Raw genomic sequence first — 15830 nt, forward strand, 5'->3', positions numbered from 1 at the left:
GCATTTTATTGAGGATTTTGCATCGATGTTCATCAGGGATATTGGTCTAAAAATTCTTTTTGTGTGTGTGTGTCTCTGCCAGGCTTTGCATCAGGGATGATGCTGGTCTCATAAAATTAGTTCGGGAGGGCCCTCTTTTTCTATTGATTGGAATAGTTTCAGAAGGAATGGTATCGCTCCTCTTTTGTACTTCTGTAGAATTCAGCTGTGAACTGCCTGGTCCTGGACTTTTTTGGTTGGTAGACTATTAATTATTGCCTCAATTTCAGAGCCTGCTATTGGTCTATTCAGTGATTCAACTTCTTCCTGGTTTAGTCTGGGGAGGGTGTATGTGTCCAGGAATTTTTCCATTTCTTCTAGATCTTCTAGTTTATTTGTGTAGAGGTGTTTATAGTATTCTCTCTGATGGTTGTATTTCTGTGGATCACCGGTGGTGCCATCCCCGCATTACTTTTTTATTGCATCTACTTGATTCTCTTTCTTCTTTTATTAGTCTTACCTAGCAGTCTACCAATTTTGTTGATCTTCCAAAACCAGCTCCTGGATCTTGATTTTTGAAGGGTTTTTGTGTCTCTACTTCCTTTCCAGTTCTTGCTCTGATCTTAGTTATTTCTTGCTTTCTGGCTAGCTTTTGAATGTGTTTGCTCTTGCTTCTAGTTCTTTTAATTGTGATGTTAGGGTGTCGATTTGAGATATTTCCTGCTTTCTCTTTTGGGCGTTTAGTGCTATAAATGTCCCTCTACACACTGCTTTAAATGTGTCCCAGAGATTCTGTGTCTTTGTTCTCACTGGTTTCAAAGAACATCTTTATTTCTGCCTTCATTTCATTATTTATCCAGTAGTCACTCGGGAGCAGGTTGTTCAGTTTCCACGTAGTTGTGCAGTTTTGAGTGAGTTTCTAATCCTGAGTTCTTATTTGATTGCACTGTGGTCTCAGAGATAGTTTGTTGTGATTTCTGTTCTTGTACATTTGCTGAGGAGTGCTTTACTTGCAACTATGTGGTCCATTTTGGAATAAGTGCGAATGGAAAAGTTGAGAAGAATGTATATTCTGTTGATTTGGGGTGGAAAGTTCTGTAGATGTCTATTAGGTCTGTTGGTAGAGCTGGAGTTCAAGTCCTGATATCCTTATTAACCTTCTGTCTCATTGATCTGTCTAATATTGACAGTGGGGTGTTAAAGTCTCCCATTATTATTGTGTGGGAGTCTAAGTCTCTTTTTAGGTCTCTCAGGACTTGCTTTATGAATCTGGGTGCTCCTGTATTGGGTGCATATATATTTAGGATAGTTAGCTATTCTTGTTGAATTGATCCTTTAACATTATGTAATGGTCTTCTTTGTCTCTACTGATCTTTGTTGGTTTAAAGTCTGTTTAATCAGAGACTAGGATTACAACCCTTGCTTTTTATTTTGCTTTCCACTTGCTTGGTAGATCTTCCTCAGTCCCTCTATTTTCAGCCTATGTGTGTCTCTGCACATGAGATGGGTCTCCTGAATACGGCACACTGATAAGTCTTGACTCTTTATCCAATTTGCCAGTCTGTGTCTTTTAATTGGGGCATTTAGCCCATTTACATTTAAGGTTAATATTGTTATGTGTGAATTTGATCCTGTCATTAATGATGTTAGTTCGTTATTTTGCCCATTAGTTGATGTGCACTTTTTCCTGTGCATCAATGGTCTCTTTACAATTTAAGATGTTTTGCAGTGGTTTGTACCCAGTTGTCCCTTTCCATGTTTAGTGCCTCTTTCTAGGAGCTCTTGTGGGCAGGCCTGGTGGTGACAAAATCTCTCAGCATTTGCTTGTCTGTAAAGGATTTTTATTTCTCCTTCACTCTATGAAGTTTAGTTTGGCTGAATATGAAATTCTGGGTTGAAAATTCTTTTCTTTTAAGAACAGGCCGGGCGCTGTGGCTCAAGCCTGTAATCCCAGCACTTTGGGAGGCCGACAGGTGGATCACGAGGTCAGGAGATCGAGACCATCCTGGCTAACACGGTGAAACCCTGTCTCTACTAAAATACAAAATTAGCCGGGCGAGGTGGTGGGCTTCTGTGGTCCCAGCTACTCGGGAGGCTGAGGCAGGAGAATGGCGAACCCGGGAGGCGGAGCTTGCAGTGAGCTGAGATCCCGCCACTGCACTCCAGCCTGGGCTTACAGGGCCAGACTCAGTCTCAAAAAAAAAAAAAAAAGAATGTTGAATATTGGCTCCACTCTCTTCTGGCTTGTAGGGTTTTCTGCCGAGAGACCCGCTTGTTAGTCTGATGGGCTTCCCTTTGTGGGTAACCCAACCTTCTCTGGCTGCCCTAAATATTTTTTTCCTTCATTTCAACCTTGGTGAATCTGGATGTGTTTTGGGGTTGCTCTTCTGTGCAGTATCTTTGTATGCTCTCTGTATTTCCTGAATTTGAATGTTGGTCTGCCTTGCTAGGTTGGGGAAGCTCTGGATAATATCCTGCAGAGTGTTTTAACTTGTCTCCATTCTCCCTGTCACTTCTAGTTAGCTACCTAATCAGACGTAGGATTTGGTCTTTTCACATAGTCCCATATTTTAGAGGCTTTGTTCTTTCTTTTTACTCTTTTACTCTAAACTTCTCAAGCCATTTCATTCATTTGATCTTCAATCATTGTACCCTTTTCTTCCACTTGATTGAATTGGCTTCTTGAAGCTTGTGCATGTCACATAGTTCTCGGCCATAGTTTTCTGCTCCATCAGGTCACTTTAAAGTCTTCTACCTGTTTATTCTAGAATATTCGTGGTAATCTTTTTCAAGGTTTTAGCTTCCTTATGTATGGGTTAGAACATGCTTCTTTAGGCTTGGCGAAGTTTGTTATTACCGACTTCTGAAGCCTACTGCTGTCAACTCATCAAAGTCACTCTTGTCCTGCTTTGTTCCATTGTTGGCAAGGAGCCAAGCATCCTTGAGGAGAAGGAGCCTGGTGTTTAGAATTTTCAGCTTTTCTGCTCTGGTTTCTCCCTCATCTTTGTGGTTTTATCTACCTTTGGTTCTTGATGATGGTGACCTACAGATGAAGTTTTGTGTAATGTCCTTTTTTGTTGATGTTGGATGCTATTCCTTTCCGCTTGTTAGCTTCTCCTTCTGACAATCAGGGTCCTTCAGCTGCAGGTCTGTTGAGTTTGCTGGAGGTCCACTCCAGACCCTGTTTACCTGTATCACCAGCGGAGGGCTGCAGCCTGCAGCATTGCTGCCTGATCCTTTCTCTGAAGCTTCATCTCAGAGGGGCACCTGGCTGTATGAGGTGTCAGTCAGCCCCCTACTGGGAGGTGTCTCCAAGTTGAGCTACATGGGAGGCAGAGCTGAAACACCTCACTGGGAGAACCACTGTTCTCTTCAGAGTTGTCAGACAGGGTCGTCTAAGTCTGCAGAAGTTTCTGCTGCCTTTTGTTCAGCTATGCCCTGCCCCCAGAGGTGAAGTCTACAGAGGCAGGTGGGTCTCACCTGAGGGTGCCTGAGGTCTGAGACCAGTTACATGGTGAAACCCCATCTCTACTAAAAATACAAAAAATTAGTCAGGCATGGTGGCCCACCCCTGTAATCTCAGCAACTTGGGAGGTTGAGGCATAAGCATCCCTTGAACCAGGGAGGAGGAGGTTGCTGTGAGCACCCAGCCTGGGAGACAGAGTGAGACTCTGTCTCAAAAAAGTAAAGAAACAACAATAACAAAAAATAAAATGGACTGAGATGCATTTTTTTCCCATTCAGATTGGAAAACAATTAAATTTTGATACTTTATTCTAGAGATGGATATTTTGTTGGATAATCTCGCCCTCTTATTCTTGAGAACCTTTATATTGTGAGAAATCTTGAAAATCTCTCTTTGAAATGCACTAGCTTTAACTTCAGAGTTCTCTTTGAATCAGTCATTTCTCTTAGGGCACCCTAGCTGTACATGAAAAATGCAAAACTGTATGAATTGAATATTTATTGCCAGGACACTTGTTATGAGAAACTACAAGCAACTCAACTATGCTGAATAATAATGAAGTGATTTTAAAAGCTCTAGGGTTTTAGCTACATGGCATATTATGTCCTATTAAAATAATATGTAGGAATAATTTCAATTGTGCAGAAATATACAGTAATCTCCAGTAAAAATACAAAAATGTAACATATAAAATATATTTCTTTTACTTTTCTAATTTTATGTTTTTGTTTTTGAGATGGAGTCCGACTCTTTCGACCAGGCTGGAGTGCAGTGGCACTATCTCGGCTCACTGCAAACTCCAGCTCCTGGGTTCAAGTGATTCTCCTACCTCAGCCTCCTGAGTAGCTGGGATTACAGGCGTGCACCACCACACCTGGCTAATTTTTTGTGTATTTTAGTAGAGAAGGGGTTTCACCATGTTGGTCAGGCTGGTCTCGAACTCTTGACTCATGATCTGCCTGCCACGGCCTCCCAAAGTGCTGGGATTACAGGTATGAGCCACCGAGACCAGCCAAGATATTATATTTCTTCATTCAAACACCTCAACAAATATTTGTTAAGTGACTTAGCTAGGCAAGATGTCAGCCTGCAGGGAACCATAAGAAGCGTGTCTCAATTCAGATAACTAAATGTACACTTTTAATCACAATATAAGTACCCCAAAGGCTAAAATGTTACCTCTGCCTGTGTTAAGGTTTTGGAAATATTTAATTTGGTTAAGACTGTTTTCCTGTATTTTCAATTTTTTAAAAACTTTGTATTCGTGATTAATGAAAAAAATTGCATTTTGCTAAAATTCTTCTATTTGTTTCAAAAGTACAAAACATTCTGAAATCTGCTGTGTTAGATTTGAATTCTACCAACCGTGGGTATTATTTCCAGATGAGCAGAATTAGACACAATATAATGGGCACCAAAGGTCAGGGATTCCACTGGGGTGAAGTCTGTAGACGCACACCACAGAAACGATCTTCCTCATCATCTATCATCTGAGGAATAACGGGGAGAAACATTAGAAAGCACACAGAAAAAGAAATAAGCACAAATAGTGGCATAAAGTTTCTATATACTGTATTACAGCATGTAGGATATGATTCAGTTGATGTAAAGATTGAGAGGATAGAGCTGTGCGCGGTGGCTCACACCTGTAATCCCGGCACTTTGGGAGGCTGAGGCAGGTGAGCCACCCTAAGGTCAGGAGTCAAGATCAGCCTGGCCGACATGGTGAAACCCTGTCTCTTCTAAAAATACAAAAATGAGCTGGGCATGGCGACGCACGTCTGTAATCCCAACTACTTGGGAGGCTGAGGTAGGAGAATCGCTTCAACCCAGGAGGCAGAGGTTGCAGTGAGCTGTGATCTCACCATCAGATTCTTCCTCGCCACTTCGATAGAGTAAGACTCGATCTCCGAAAAAAAAAAAACGAGGTGATTGATAGATAAAATTTTTTTTTTTTTTTGAGACAGAGTCTCGCTCTGTCGCCCAGGCTGATAAAATTTATTGCTCCATAATTTTCACAGTGGACACATCCATGGAGCCAACACCTGTATACCACACACAGAGATAAATACACAGATAGGTGGTAGAGTGATAAACTAGATAGATGTAAACATGCCTCTATGCAAAATAGACATGGTATTAACATTTTGCTGATGGACATCTCTAGAGCCCAAGGGTTTCTTTGTGAATGGTAAACTTATCATAAATTCCTGTATAGTTTGATTTCATTTACACTGTGAGAGTTTGGACCAGGGACTTATAAAACCCAGGGACAAAGGGGACTCTTGGTGCCTCAGCCGAGTGACTGGTAGCTCGGCTAGGTTCAGAACACATCTCTGATGCTGCGGAGGGTAGAGATGTCACTTTCCATCACAGGGGGCTGCTGTGAGATGCTCGGCCACCTGAGCACCGGGGAGCAGATACAGAAGAGTGAGGTCCCCTCTGAGAGGTCCAGCAGCTGGAGCAGAAGGTAAGACCTCAGAACTATCTGAGCTGCCAGCAAAGACATAGAATGGAATTCAATCAATAAGAAAACCTTTCAGAAGTCTCAGGGGCAACTCAATAGAGACTTTATGGAATTAACGCAAGCAAGAATTTAAAATCAAAAGCAATTGACAGTAGGTGGCGCATTGGTCCAGCTGTCAGACACCCTTGGGGTAATGACTGGGAGAGGGTTCAAGGGGGCCTCAGAGAAGTTGGAGATGTTCTATATCTTGTTCTGGTGCTGGATACATGGGCGTGCCCACTCTGAAAATTACAGAGCAATACATTATATGCATATTACATTAATTTAAAAATATCAGTGATATTGACAAAGAAAGGATAGGCAAAGCTGAAACCTAAACTGGGCCTGGAATATCAAATAAAAGAAAAAAATTCAAGTTGTATTGTGCAAAGAGATGAAATCATGATGGGGATGAAGCAAAGAAGGGATGTGGAGACCTATCCAGGAGGCATCCCACATATGCCTATAAAGAGAACCAGCTCCAGAAGGATAAAAAGAAACTGACGGAGGAAAGACATGATGTATCCTGCCATCTCTGATAAATGATTATTTTAAATGAACCGATATATTCAATGTAAATTATAACAACAACAGATTGGAAGTATAAGAACCAAAGACTTCAGTATAATATTGGCAGGGTTATCTTTATGGACCGATTTCTGCAGAGGTTGAGAGACATACTGCTGTACTTATTTTCAAGGAATAGAACAGCATTCTTTATTTTTTAGAGTTTTACTATACACACATATATTTTTCCCATAGCATGAACATTCCATGTAACATCTTAGGTTGTCATGTTTTTCTCTATTTCTTCACTGATGCATCCCCATCCCCTAAAATAGCACCTGGAATATATAAAGTACACAATAAATATTTGTTGAATACATGTATTAGTCCATTCTCACACTGCTATAAAGGACTGCCCAAGACTGGGTAATTCACAAATGAAAGAAATTGAATTGACTCACAGTTCCACGTGGCTGGGGAGGTCTCACAATCATGGTGGAAGGCAAAGGAGGAGCAAAGTCACATCTTACATGGCAGCAGGCAAGAGAGATCCTTTGCAGGAAACTCTCCTTTATAAAACCATCGGATCGGCCGGGCGCAGTGGCTCAAGCCTGTAATCCCAGCACTTTGGGAGTCTGAGACGGGTGGATCACAAGGTCAGGAGATCGAGACCAGCCTGGCTAACACGGTGAAACCCCCGTCTCTACTAAAAAATTACAAAAAAAACCACTAGCTGGTCGAGGTGGTGGGCGCCTGTAGTCCCAGCTACACAGGAGGCTGAGGCAGGAGAATGGTGTAAACCCGGGAGGCGGAGCTTGCAGTGAGCTGAGATCCGGCCACTGCACTCCAGGCTGGGTGACAGAGCAAGACTCTGTCTCAAAAAAAAAATAAAAATAAAAAATAAATAAATAAATAAAACCATCAGATCTCGTGAGACTTATTTGCTATCACGAGAAGAGCACAGGAAAAACCTGCCCTCATGATTCAATCACCTCCCACAACATGTGGGAATCATGGGAGCTACAATTCAAAATGAGATTTGGGTGGGGACACAGCATTATAGTAATGGATGTATGAAAGATCAGGGTGGGCTGGGTGCGGTGGCTCAAGCCTGTAATCCCAGCACTTTGGGAGGCCAAGACGGGTGGATCACCAGTCAGGAGATTGAGACCATTCTGGCTAACACAGTGAAACCCCGTCTCTACTAAAAAAATACAAAAAAACTAGTCGGGCGAGGTGGCAGGCGCCTGTAGTCCCAGCTACACGGAAGGCTGAGGCAGGAGAATGGTGTAAACCCGGGAGGCGGAGCTTGCAGTGAGCCGAGATCTGGCCACGGCACTCTAACCTGGGCGACAGAGCGAGACTCCGTCTCAAAAAAAAAAAAAAAAAAAAAAAAAAAGATCAAGGTGTTATGACACCCCCAGAGGAACACAGTAATTCTCTACCAATGGATCCTAATCAAAATGAAATTTGTAAAGTGCCAGATAAATAATTCAAAAGATTGAACTTAAAGAAGCTCAAGAAGAGATGCAAGATAAATCTGAAAGCCAATACAAAAATATCTGAAAATTCATTCAGGATGTGAACTAGAGATTTACCAAGGAGACAGATATCTTAAAAAAATTAACATCTAGAGATGAAAGATTCATTGAAAAAATTACAAAATACAGTGGAAAGCTTTAATCATAGACTAGACCAAGCAGAGGAGAGAACCTGAAGTCTTTTTAATTAACCCAGTCAGGCTAAAATAAAATACTAAATAAAAAAGAAGTATGCGGCTACATAAAGCAATGAAACTTATGAATCATCAGTATTTCCAAGGGAGAAGAAAAAGGGAAAAATTTAGAATCTAAGAAAATAATTGGCAAACATTTTCTTAGCCTAGCAAGATATTGAAAGATCTGAATACAGGAGGCCCAAATCATCACCAGTAAAATACCCTGCAACATGAACTTCACCACGATATGGAGCCATCAGACTGTCTAACACCAAGTGAAGGGAAATATCTGAAAATCAGCAAGAGAAAAGCATCTAGTCACCTAGAAAGGAAACTCCATTCGATTAACAGTAGACATCTCAGCAGGAACCGTACTAACCCAGGAGAGAATGGAGTTCTATTTTCAAACTGCTTAAAAAACCCTGCCAACCACAGACGCCACCATGCCTGACTAATTTTTGTATTTTTAGTAGAGATGGGGTTTCACCATGTTGGCCAGGCTGGTCTCAAACTCCTGACCTCAGGTGATCCTCCCACCTGGGCCTCCCAAAGTGCTGGGATTACAGGTGAGATCCGTCAATTTTCTCTTGTATTTAAATTACCCAGAATTACCACCTTAAATACTCCTGCATGCTCCTGCCTTTTGTGCTTCGGATGCAAAGGTGTGAGGCGCCAAGACAGTAAAGTTTAATGAAATCTTCCTGGCATAATCTTCCCACCAAGGCTGGAGGCACAGAAGCAGCATTTTATTCACAAACACAGCAGCTATGGAGCTGCAGAAAGCAGAATATCTTCATCCCTAACCTAAGAGAGGGTGTGGGACCATCAGCCTTTTGTAAAGGCGCTAGAGGGAGATGCCACTGAATGGAAGGAGTTACCCCAGAGATGTGAGCAAGTGTGAGATTCTCATTCAGATATTATCCGTCTAAAATTTGGTGAGAGGCCGGGCACGGTGGCTTGTGACTGTAATCTCAGCATTTTGGGAGGCTGCGGCAGGAGGATCACTTAAGGTCAGGAGTTCAAGACCAGCCTGGCCCATATAGTGAAACCTGTCCTGACTAAAGATACAAAAAATTAGCTGGGCGTCGTGGCGCGTGCCTGTAATTCCAGCTACTCGGGAGGTTGAGACAGGAGAATTGCTTGAACCCAGGAGGCGGAGGTTGTAGTGAGCTGAGATTGTGCCACTGCATTCCAGCTTGGGTGACAGAGCAAGACCCTGTCTCAGAAACAAAATAAAATAAAATGAAATGTGGTGAGAGAATCTCTGCTATTACTTCTTCTAACCATCTCCTCCTTGAGAGCCAGAAGAGGAAGGTCCCTTCTCAGTAGACCTGAATTTCGACGGGATTCTTGCATATGGCTCAATATTCAGCACCTATAGGTGACCCTCGGGAGAGTGGATCCATGTTCTCTCCATGAAAACTGTGCTCTGCCCTTCTGTTCCACTGGAGGGGCCGAGGGATAACCTGGAAATATCATTGTCATCTTCTGGTCTCCCTAAATCACTAGCTTACCTTCGGCCAGCAAGGCGTCGCTAGACAAGGTACAAGTGGAACTTAATGTCTGGGTGGGGGAAAATAGAGCAACGTGTTGGAGGATGGGGGATGGAGAGTACAGTCCCCCCTGGCGACCAAGCAGCAGGATGCCCATCAGGGAGAAGCTGGGCTGTCCAGGACAGCATAGAAAGGCTCCACCCGGCTTGGCTGCTCCAGGACCATCCTCATCCTCTAAATGGGCCACTTAGGAACCAGGGAGACGCCCACCTCACCTGCCGCAGGAGAACCGCACAGCAGTGAGACAGCACGCCTCGCAGCCTCCACAGCCTCCCGGGCCACCCCGCATTACCTTGGAGGGAGATGAAGTGGGGAGGTGGACGGCCACAGCCTCTGGCTCTGCAGTGACGGCAAACAAGGCCGGGCCACCAGCCACTGTTCATGGTGCTGCAGGTCCAGGGCCAGGTGCTGACTCCAGGAACCAAACGCAATCGTCACCGCGGACCGCGATCCCTTACCACGAAGCCGAGGCCGGTGGCTGGACCACAGATACCAGCCAGCAGTGGGGAACCGGAAGGCTGAAAAGGAGCCAGAGTGATGTCAAGGATGGGATCAGGACTTGGATTTAAGCAGCAATGTGCAGAGGGAGGTGGGATTTGAAGTGAGGCAAGTTCAAGACCCATCTGCAACTTTCACTGGCATTAGAAAACGCTGGAGGCCGGGCGCTGTGGCTCACGCCTGTATTCCCAGCACTTTGGGAGGCCGCAGGGCGGGCGGATCACAAGGTCAGGAGATCGAGACATGAGAAATTCCCGTCTCTACTAAAAATAGAAAAAATTAGCCGGGCACGGTGGCAGGTGCCTGTAGTCCCAGCTACTTGGGAGGCTGAGGCAGGAGAATGGCAGGAACCCGGGAGGCGGAGCTTGCAGTGAGCCGAGATCGTGCCACTGCACTCCAGCCAGGGGGACAGAGCAAGACTCCGTCTCAAAACAAAAAAAAAAAAAAAAGAAAACGCTGGAGAGTTCATTAACCTCTCTGGGCCCCAATTTCTCTGCATTCTATATATGTTGACATTAAAATACCAATTTTGCAGCATAAGGAATAAACATATTATTGATGAAATTTTAGCTATCATAAGGGACGGAGCTGATACGCTTCCATTTTTATTTTTATATTTATTTAATTATTTTTGAGATGAATTCTCGCTCTGTCACCTGCTGCAGTGCAGTGGTGAGGTCTCATCTCACTGCAACCTCTGACTCCTGGGTTCAAGCGATTCTCCTTTCTCACCCTCCTAATTAGCTGGGACTATAGGCGGGTGCCACCACGCCTGGCTAATTTTTGTATTTTTAGTAGAGACAGGGTTTCATCATGTTGGCCATGCTGGTATTGAACTCCTGACCTTGTGATCCGCCCTCCTTTTGGCCTCCCAAAGTGCTGAGTCACCACACCTGGCCTACACACTTCCTTTATATCAGAGCGGTTTTCAAATCATCAGCATCTTCCGTTCTTACCTGTATGTGTTTGTGCTCTTATCAATCAACTCAACATCCACATTTCCTTCAGGCCCCAGAAACTGATGATTTGTGTAATCTTGTTCAACCTCAAAACCGAGTTTAGCAGCATAAGAGGAAACTATTTGATTCTCTTCTGAGCAAATATCTCCTGAAAAGAAAATATAGACATGTAAGAGGTAAAGAGTTGGAAGAGGCATGGCCCAAAGGACTCCTGGAGGCTGAATTACACAGATGCTGTTGGGATACAGATATCAAATAAGAACAGAGAGTGACCAGAATATGCGGTTCTGCTTCTTTGAATCCAGACAAGGAAAGGCACAAGAATATTCTCTGTTGTGACTAAAAGTATACCCCAAATTCCATAGGGCTTTCTGGGAAGCCAGGCTGGACAGCTTTGGTGGGAGGCACCATTTGCTGAGGACTGGAACCAATGCACCTACATTTCTACTGGCCCCAAAGAGCAGATGACATCTTCTGCTGGTGAGGCAAGTCCAGGTCAGAAAAGGATCGAGGTTTTCTGCAAGGTGAAACAGCGTGCATCCTTCCTAGTTCCTGCTGCTGTCCCCAGCCACTAGGACCATCCCCTGGTTCCCCTGAGCATTTCCGTGCCCCAGTGGTGAGAGGCTTACATGTCCCCATTTAAACTGCACAGTGCACTGTGGCCGAGGTAAGGAAAATCACTCCTGATCTCTTCACTGCGCAAAAGACTCTAAATTGTCTTCTCCACATAAAACCACAGAACATTTCCATCAATCCATATGCCCTTCACTCCTCTCCCTATTAGTCCATTACCTGATTCTTGTCCCTCTGAAGATTCCTGCTGTTCTGATACGCTGGAGGTTGGGATCCCCATGTCACAAAAAGATGAAAAATATCAAGAATTAGCTGATGAAGATGAAGACGACGTTATTAAAAACTAGAGCTGCACCGTCCAGTAGAGTAGCCGCTACCCGGATGTGCGTTTTAAATTTGTATGAATTAAACTTAGGTAAACTTTGGTTTCTCAGTGGCACCATCCACATTTCAACTTCTCGAACACCTACATGTCACTCACGGCGACAACACTGTGTAGCAGAGAATGGAATACTCCTGTCCTCACAGAAAGTTCTCTTAGGACGGATCTAGACTATCAAAAAATAGAAGACATTTTGGGCCGGGCGCGGTGGCTCAAGCCTGTAATCCCAGCACTTTGGGAGGCCGAGACGGGCGGATCACAAGGTCAGGAGATCGAGACCATCCTGGCTAACACGGTGAAACCCCGTCTCTACTAAAAGCCGGGCAAGGTGGCGGGCACCTGTAGTCCCAGCTACTCGGGAGGCTGAGGCAGGAGAACGGCGGGAACCCGGGAGGCGGAGCTTGCAGTGAGCTGAGATCCGGCCACAGCACTCCAGCCTGGGCAACAGAGCAAGACTCCGTCTCAAAAACAAAACAAAACAAAACAAAACCAAAAAAAAAAGAAGACATTTTGAATGAAGATATCTTTATCCAGATTTATAAATAATAGAGCTAAGATGCTCCCTAGAGCCAAATATATCTTGGCATCTCTCCCTCTTCTCTTTGTCCTGTGCTCATGTTCAACGTGGACACAGCCAGCTTCTCTGGCTTAAATTGATTGCTCCAATTGGTATCATATGATGTTGGAATCAAAGACTGAAGCAGTAATTCACCAATGCACAAAATGCATGCATTTATATTCCAAATTAATTCCAAACTTGACCACACCTGGGAAGCTTTAAAAACCACCCAATACCCAGGTCACAGCCCACACCAATTGCATCAGAAGTCTGGAGGTGGCACCAAAGCATCGGGGCTTTCAAAGACTCACAGGTGATTCCAATATTAGCCAACATGGGCTCCATGATCTACAGCGTGAGCCAGTGGTGCGTCAGGCCCCTGGAGAGAAATCTGCCCTAACACAGTCGATCCCTTCTGGAGGAAGGCAACCAACTCCATCAAATTCTCTGCCTTTGATCTATTCCTCGAGGCGTCTGTTTATTTCAACGTGAAAGAGACCAGCAGAAAAATTGACACGTGGATTAGGTTTAAAAAGAGAAGGTACCTGGAGAAGCGGGATGAAGAGAAAGGCTTTACAGCACTTTTCTCAGAAGGGTTGTGTAGGCAAGTCAAGCATGGAGAGACCCTTGGCCTGACATCCTAAGACTGGTTGCTGTTTGCGGCTACACATTTTGCTGTGGATTCGGGTAGCTACAGGCAAAGCAGCAAGAGTAAACATGCCATTTTATACTCTCTCTTCTGGTGCATGTGCATGCTGGAGACTGCCTGCTGAGGAGGGGTTTAGAAGGTGGGAGGAAGCCAGCGCAGAAATGCAGACAGCGCATCCCAGATCATGAGAGCCGACGGTTCCATTTTCAGGGACTTTGCAACCAAGTTGTTCCACACAACCATTAGTCTAAATTAAACGATACAAGCTAGCATTTAAATCAATCATATTAAAAACAAAAGTAATACATACGAAAACATAACCAATTTCCAGTCATTTTTCTACACTGTCCAGCAGTCTATGCCCTTGAGGTTATTTATGTCTATTGTATCTGTGTGGTGAAAGTAGGATGAGCGACTTCTGCACATGTCCTCCCAACTCCCTCATCAGGGGCTTCACGTTGGTAGTTTGAAACCTGCCACGATGGGATATTCAACCCTTGGAAACTGGCATACCCTACAAATAGATCCATTCTCCCCTCCCTGGTGTTAAATCTCAGGACTCCACTGCGGTCTTCAGCCTCATCATCAGCCAGTTTCCTAGAGAATTAGGTTGGTTTTAGGCATTGGGTAACAGTTCAACCAATAACCCACTGGCCTTTGATTGCATTGCTCATTGCCTTTTTGTGTATAGGTTCTCTAGACACCTCCATGGAAGAAAATGTCCTTGCCCAAGGTTTGCCTCAAAAATTTCTGGATTCATTGCTAGTATTGCATAAGCTCATTCATTCTCCCCTGAGTTTGATGAAAAACACCCAAATTCTTCTCATTCTCATGTTCCTCTGTGATACTGAGACACAGCGTCCAATAGTTTTCCAACGGAATAGCTTTTCTTTTTTTTTTTTTTTTTTTTTGAGACGGAGTCTCGCTCTGTCGCCCAGGCTGGAGTGCAGTGGCGCGATCTTGGCTCACTGCAAGCTCTGCCTCCTGGGTTCACGCCATTCTCCTGCCTCAGCCTCCTGAGTCGCTGGGACTACAGGCGCCCGCCACCACGCCCGGCTAATTTTTTGTATTTTTAATAGAGACGAGGTTTCACCGTGTTAGCCAGGATGGTCTCGGTCTCTTGACCTTGTGATCCGCCCGCCTCGGCCTCCCAAAGTGCTGGGATTACAGGCGTGAGCCACCACGCCCGGCCCAGAATAGCTTTTCTTACCTGGGAATGTCCTCCCCAGATGGTTGATACTTAGGAAAAGCAGTGAACCATAATGCCTCAGCCTCTGTCTCGTCATCTTCGTCGAAAAAATGTAAGATGCTACCACAAATCTGAGAAACAGGGGATAACTCCCTGTATATCCTGGAAAACAAGAACAGAATTTTTCTATGAATATAAGGTAGGTGCCTGATGATAGCATGGGCTGTGCAGGAAGATTTTATGTTAATAGCCATAGACCTCATATTTTATCTTAGGGAAGTCTTTCCTCAGGCATCACGACTCCATCTCACCTCTCATCAAGTAAAATTTAACTGGATGCCTGTTTCCCACTATATGCTGCTTTTTCCATCCTAGGAAGCAGACGTCAATCAATTCTCAACATCTAGCATTTGCCACAAACTTTGGTTTCAACAACATACTTGTTGACCTATATAACCTTGCTAAGAATTTTAGGGAAAGGACGAGATTCCCAGTTTGACTTTTGACCTCAGGTGATCCACCTGCCCTCACCTCTCAGTGCGCTGGGATTATAGGTGTGAGTCACTGGGCCCCGACCTCTTTTTCCTACTTTTTATGAGATAGAAACTCTTTTGAAGTAAAAACTTATGATAACAAAGAAGAAAAGTAACGTATATACTAATTTTTATGCAAATAACCTACACGTCTTTGCTTCTTATGAATGTACATGAACCAGTGCAGCAAAATTCCAAATCTTTCATTTTTCCCCAACCAACAGATGTCCCTTACGTATCATCTGTCACACAGGCTTCAGCCTGAGAAAAAATTCCAGTTCTCGTGTCTCGCAGTTTCTGTATGCTATTGTCAACCAGTACTGTCTGCTGTCTTTTTTTTTTTTTTTTTTTTTGAGACAGAGTCTCGCTCTGTCACCCAGGCTGGAGTGCAGTGGCGCGATCTCGGCTCACTGCAAGCTCCGCCTCCCGGGTTCACGCCATTCTCCTGCCTCAGCCTCCCGAGTAGCTGGGACTACAGGCGCCCACAACCGCGCCCGGCTAATTTTTTGTATTTTTAGTAGAGACGGGGTTTCACCGTGGTCTCGATCTCCTGACCTTGTGATCCGCCCACCTCGGCCTCCCAAAGTGCTGGGATTACAGGCGTGAGCCACCGCGCCCGGCCTGTCTGCTGTCTTATGAGTTCTGATGCATCTACACTCCTACTGGATCCATTGTCCCTGGGAAAACACAAATGGAGTTGGAATGTGAGCATGTCAGAGGAGCTCAATGGTGGGACAATCTTCTCACTGTGATGTAGCAA

General features: G+C 44.4%; 1 protein-coding gene across 1 annotated transcript in view; it reads right to left on the reverse strand.

Moving 5' to 3' along the window:
• Nucleotides 1–15830, reverse strand: part of LOC101005491 (caspase recruitment domain-containing protein 8) — a 33487-nt gene that overhangs the window by 7128 nt on the left and 10529 nt on the right. The window contains 13 exon segments of the mRNA XM_031660360.1: nucleotides 4811–4884; nucleotides 4887–5071; nucleotides 9711–9749; nucleotides 9751–9943; nucleotides 10021–10044; nucleotides 10047–10085; nucleotides 10088–10175; nucleotides 10178–10207; nucleotides 10209–10240; nucleotides 11127–11131; nucleotides 11183–11333; nucleotides 11978–12018; nucleotides 14559–14699. Coding sequence (XP_031516220.1) covers nucleotides 4811–4884; nucleotides 4887–5071; nucleotides 9711–9749; nucleotides 9751–9943; nucleotides 10021–10044; nucleotides 10047–10085; nucleotides 10088–10175; nucleotides 10178–10207; nucleotides 10209–10240; nucleotides 11127–11131; nucleotides 11183–11333; nucleotides 11978–12018; nucleotides 14559–14699 — 1042 coding nt within the window.

Source organism: Papio anubis, chromosome 20, assembly GCF_008728515.1.
Source record: "Papio anubis isolate 15944 chromosome 20, Panubis1.0, whole genome shotgun sequence".
In the NCBI taxonomy this organism is placed as follows: Eukaryota; Metazoa; Chordata; class Mammalia; order Primates; family Cercopithecidae; genus Papio; species Papio anubis.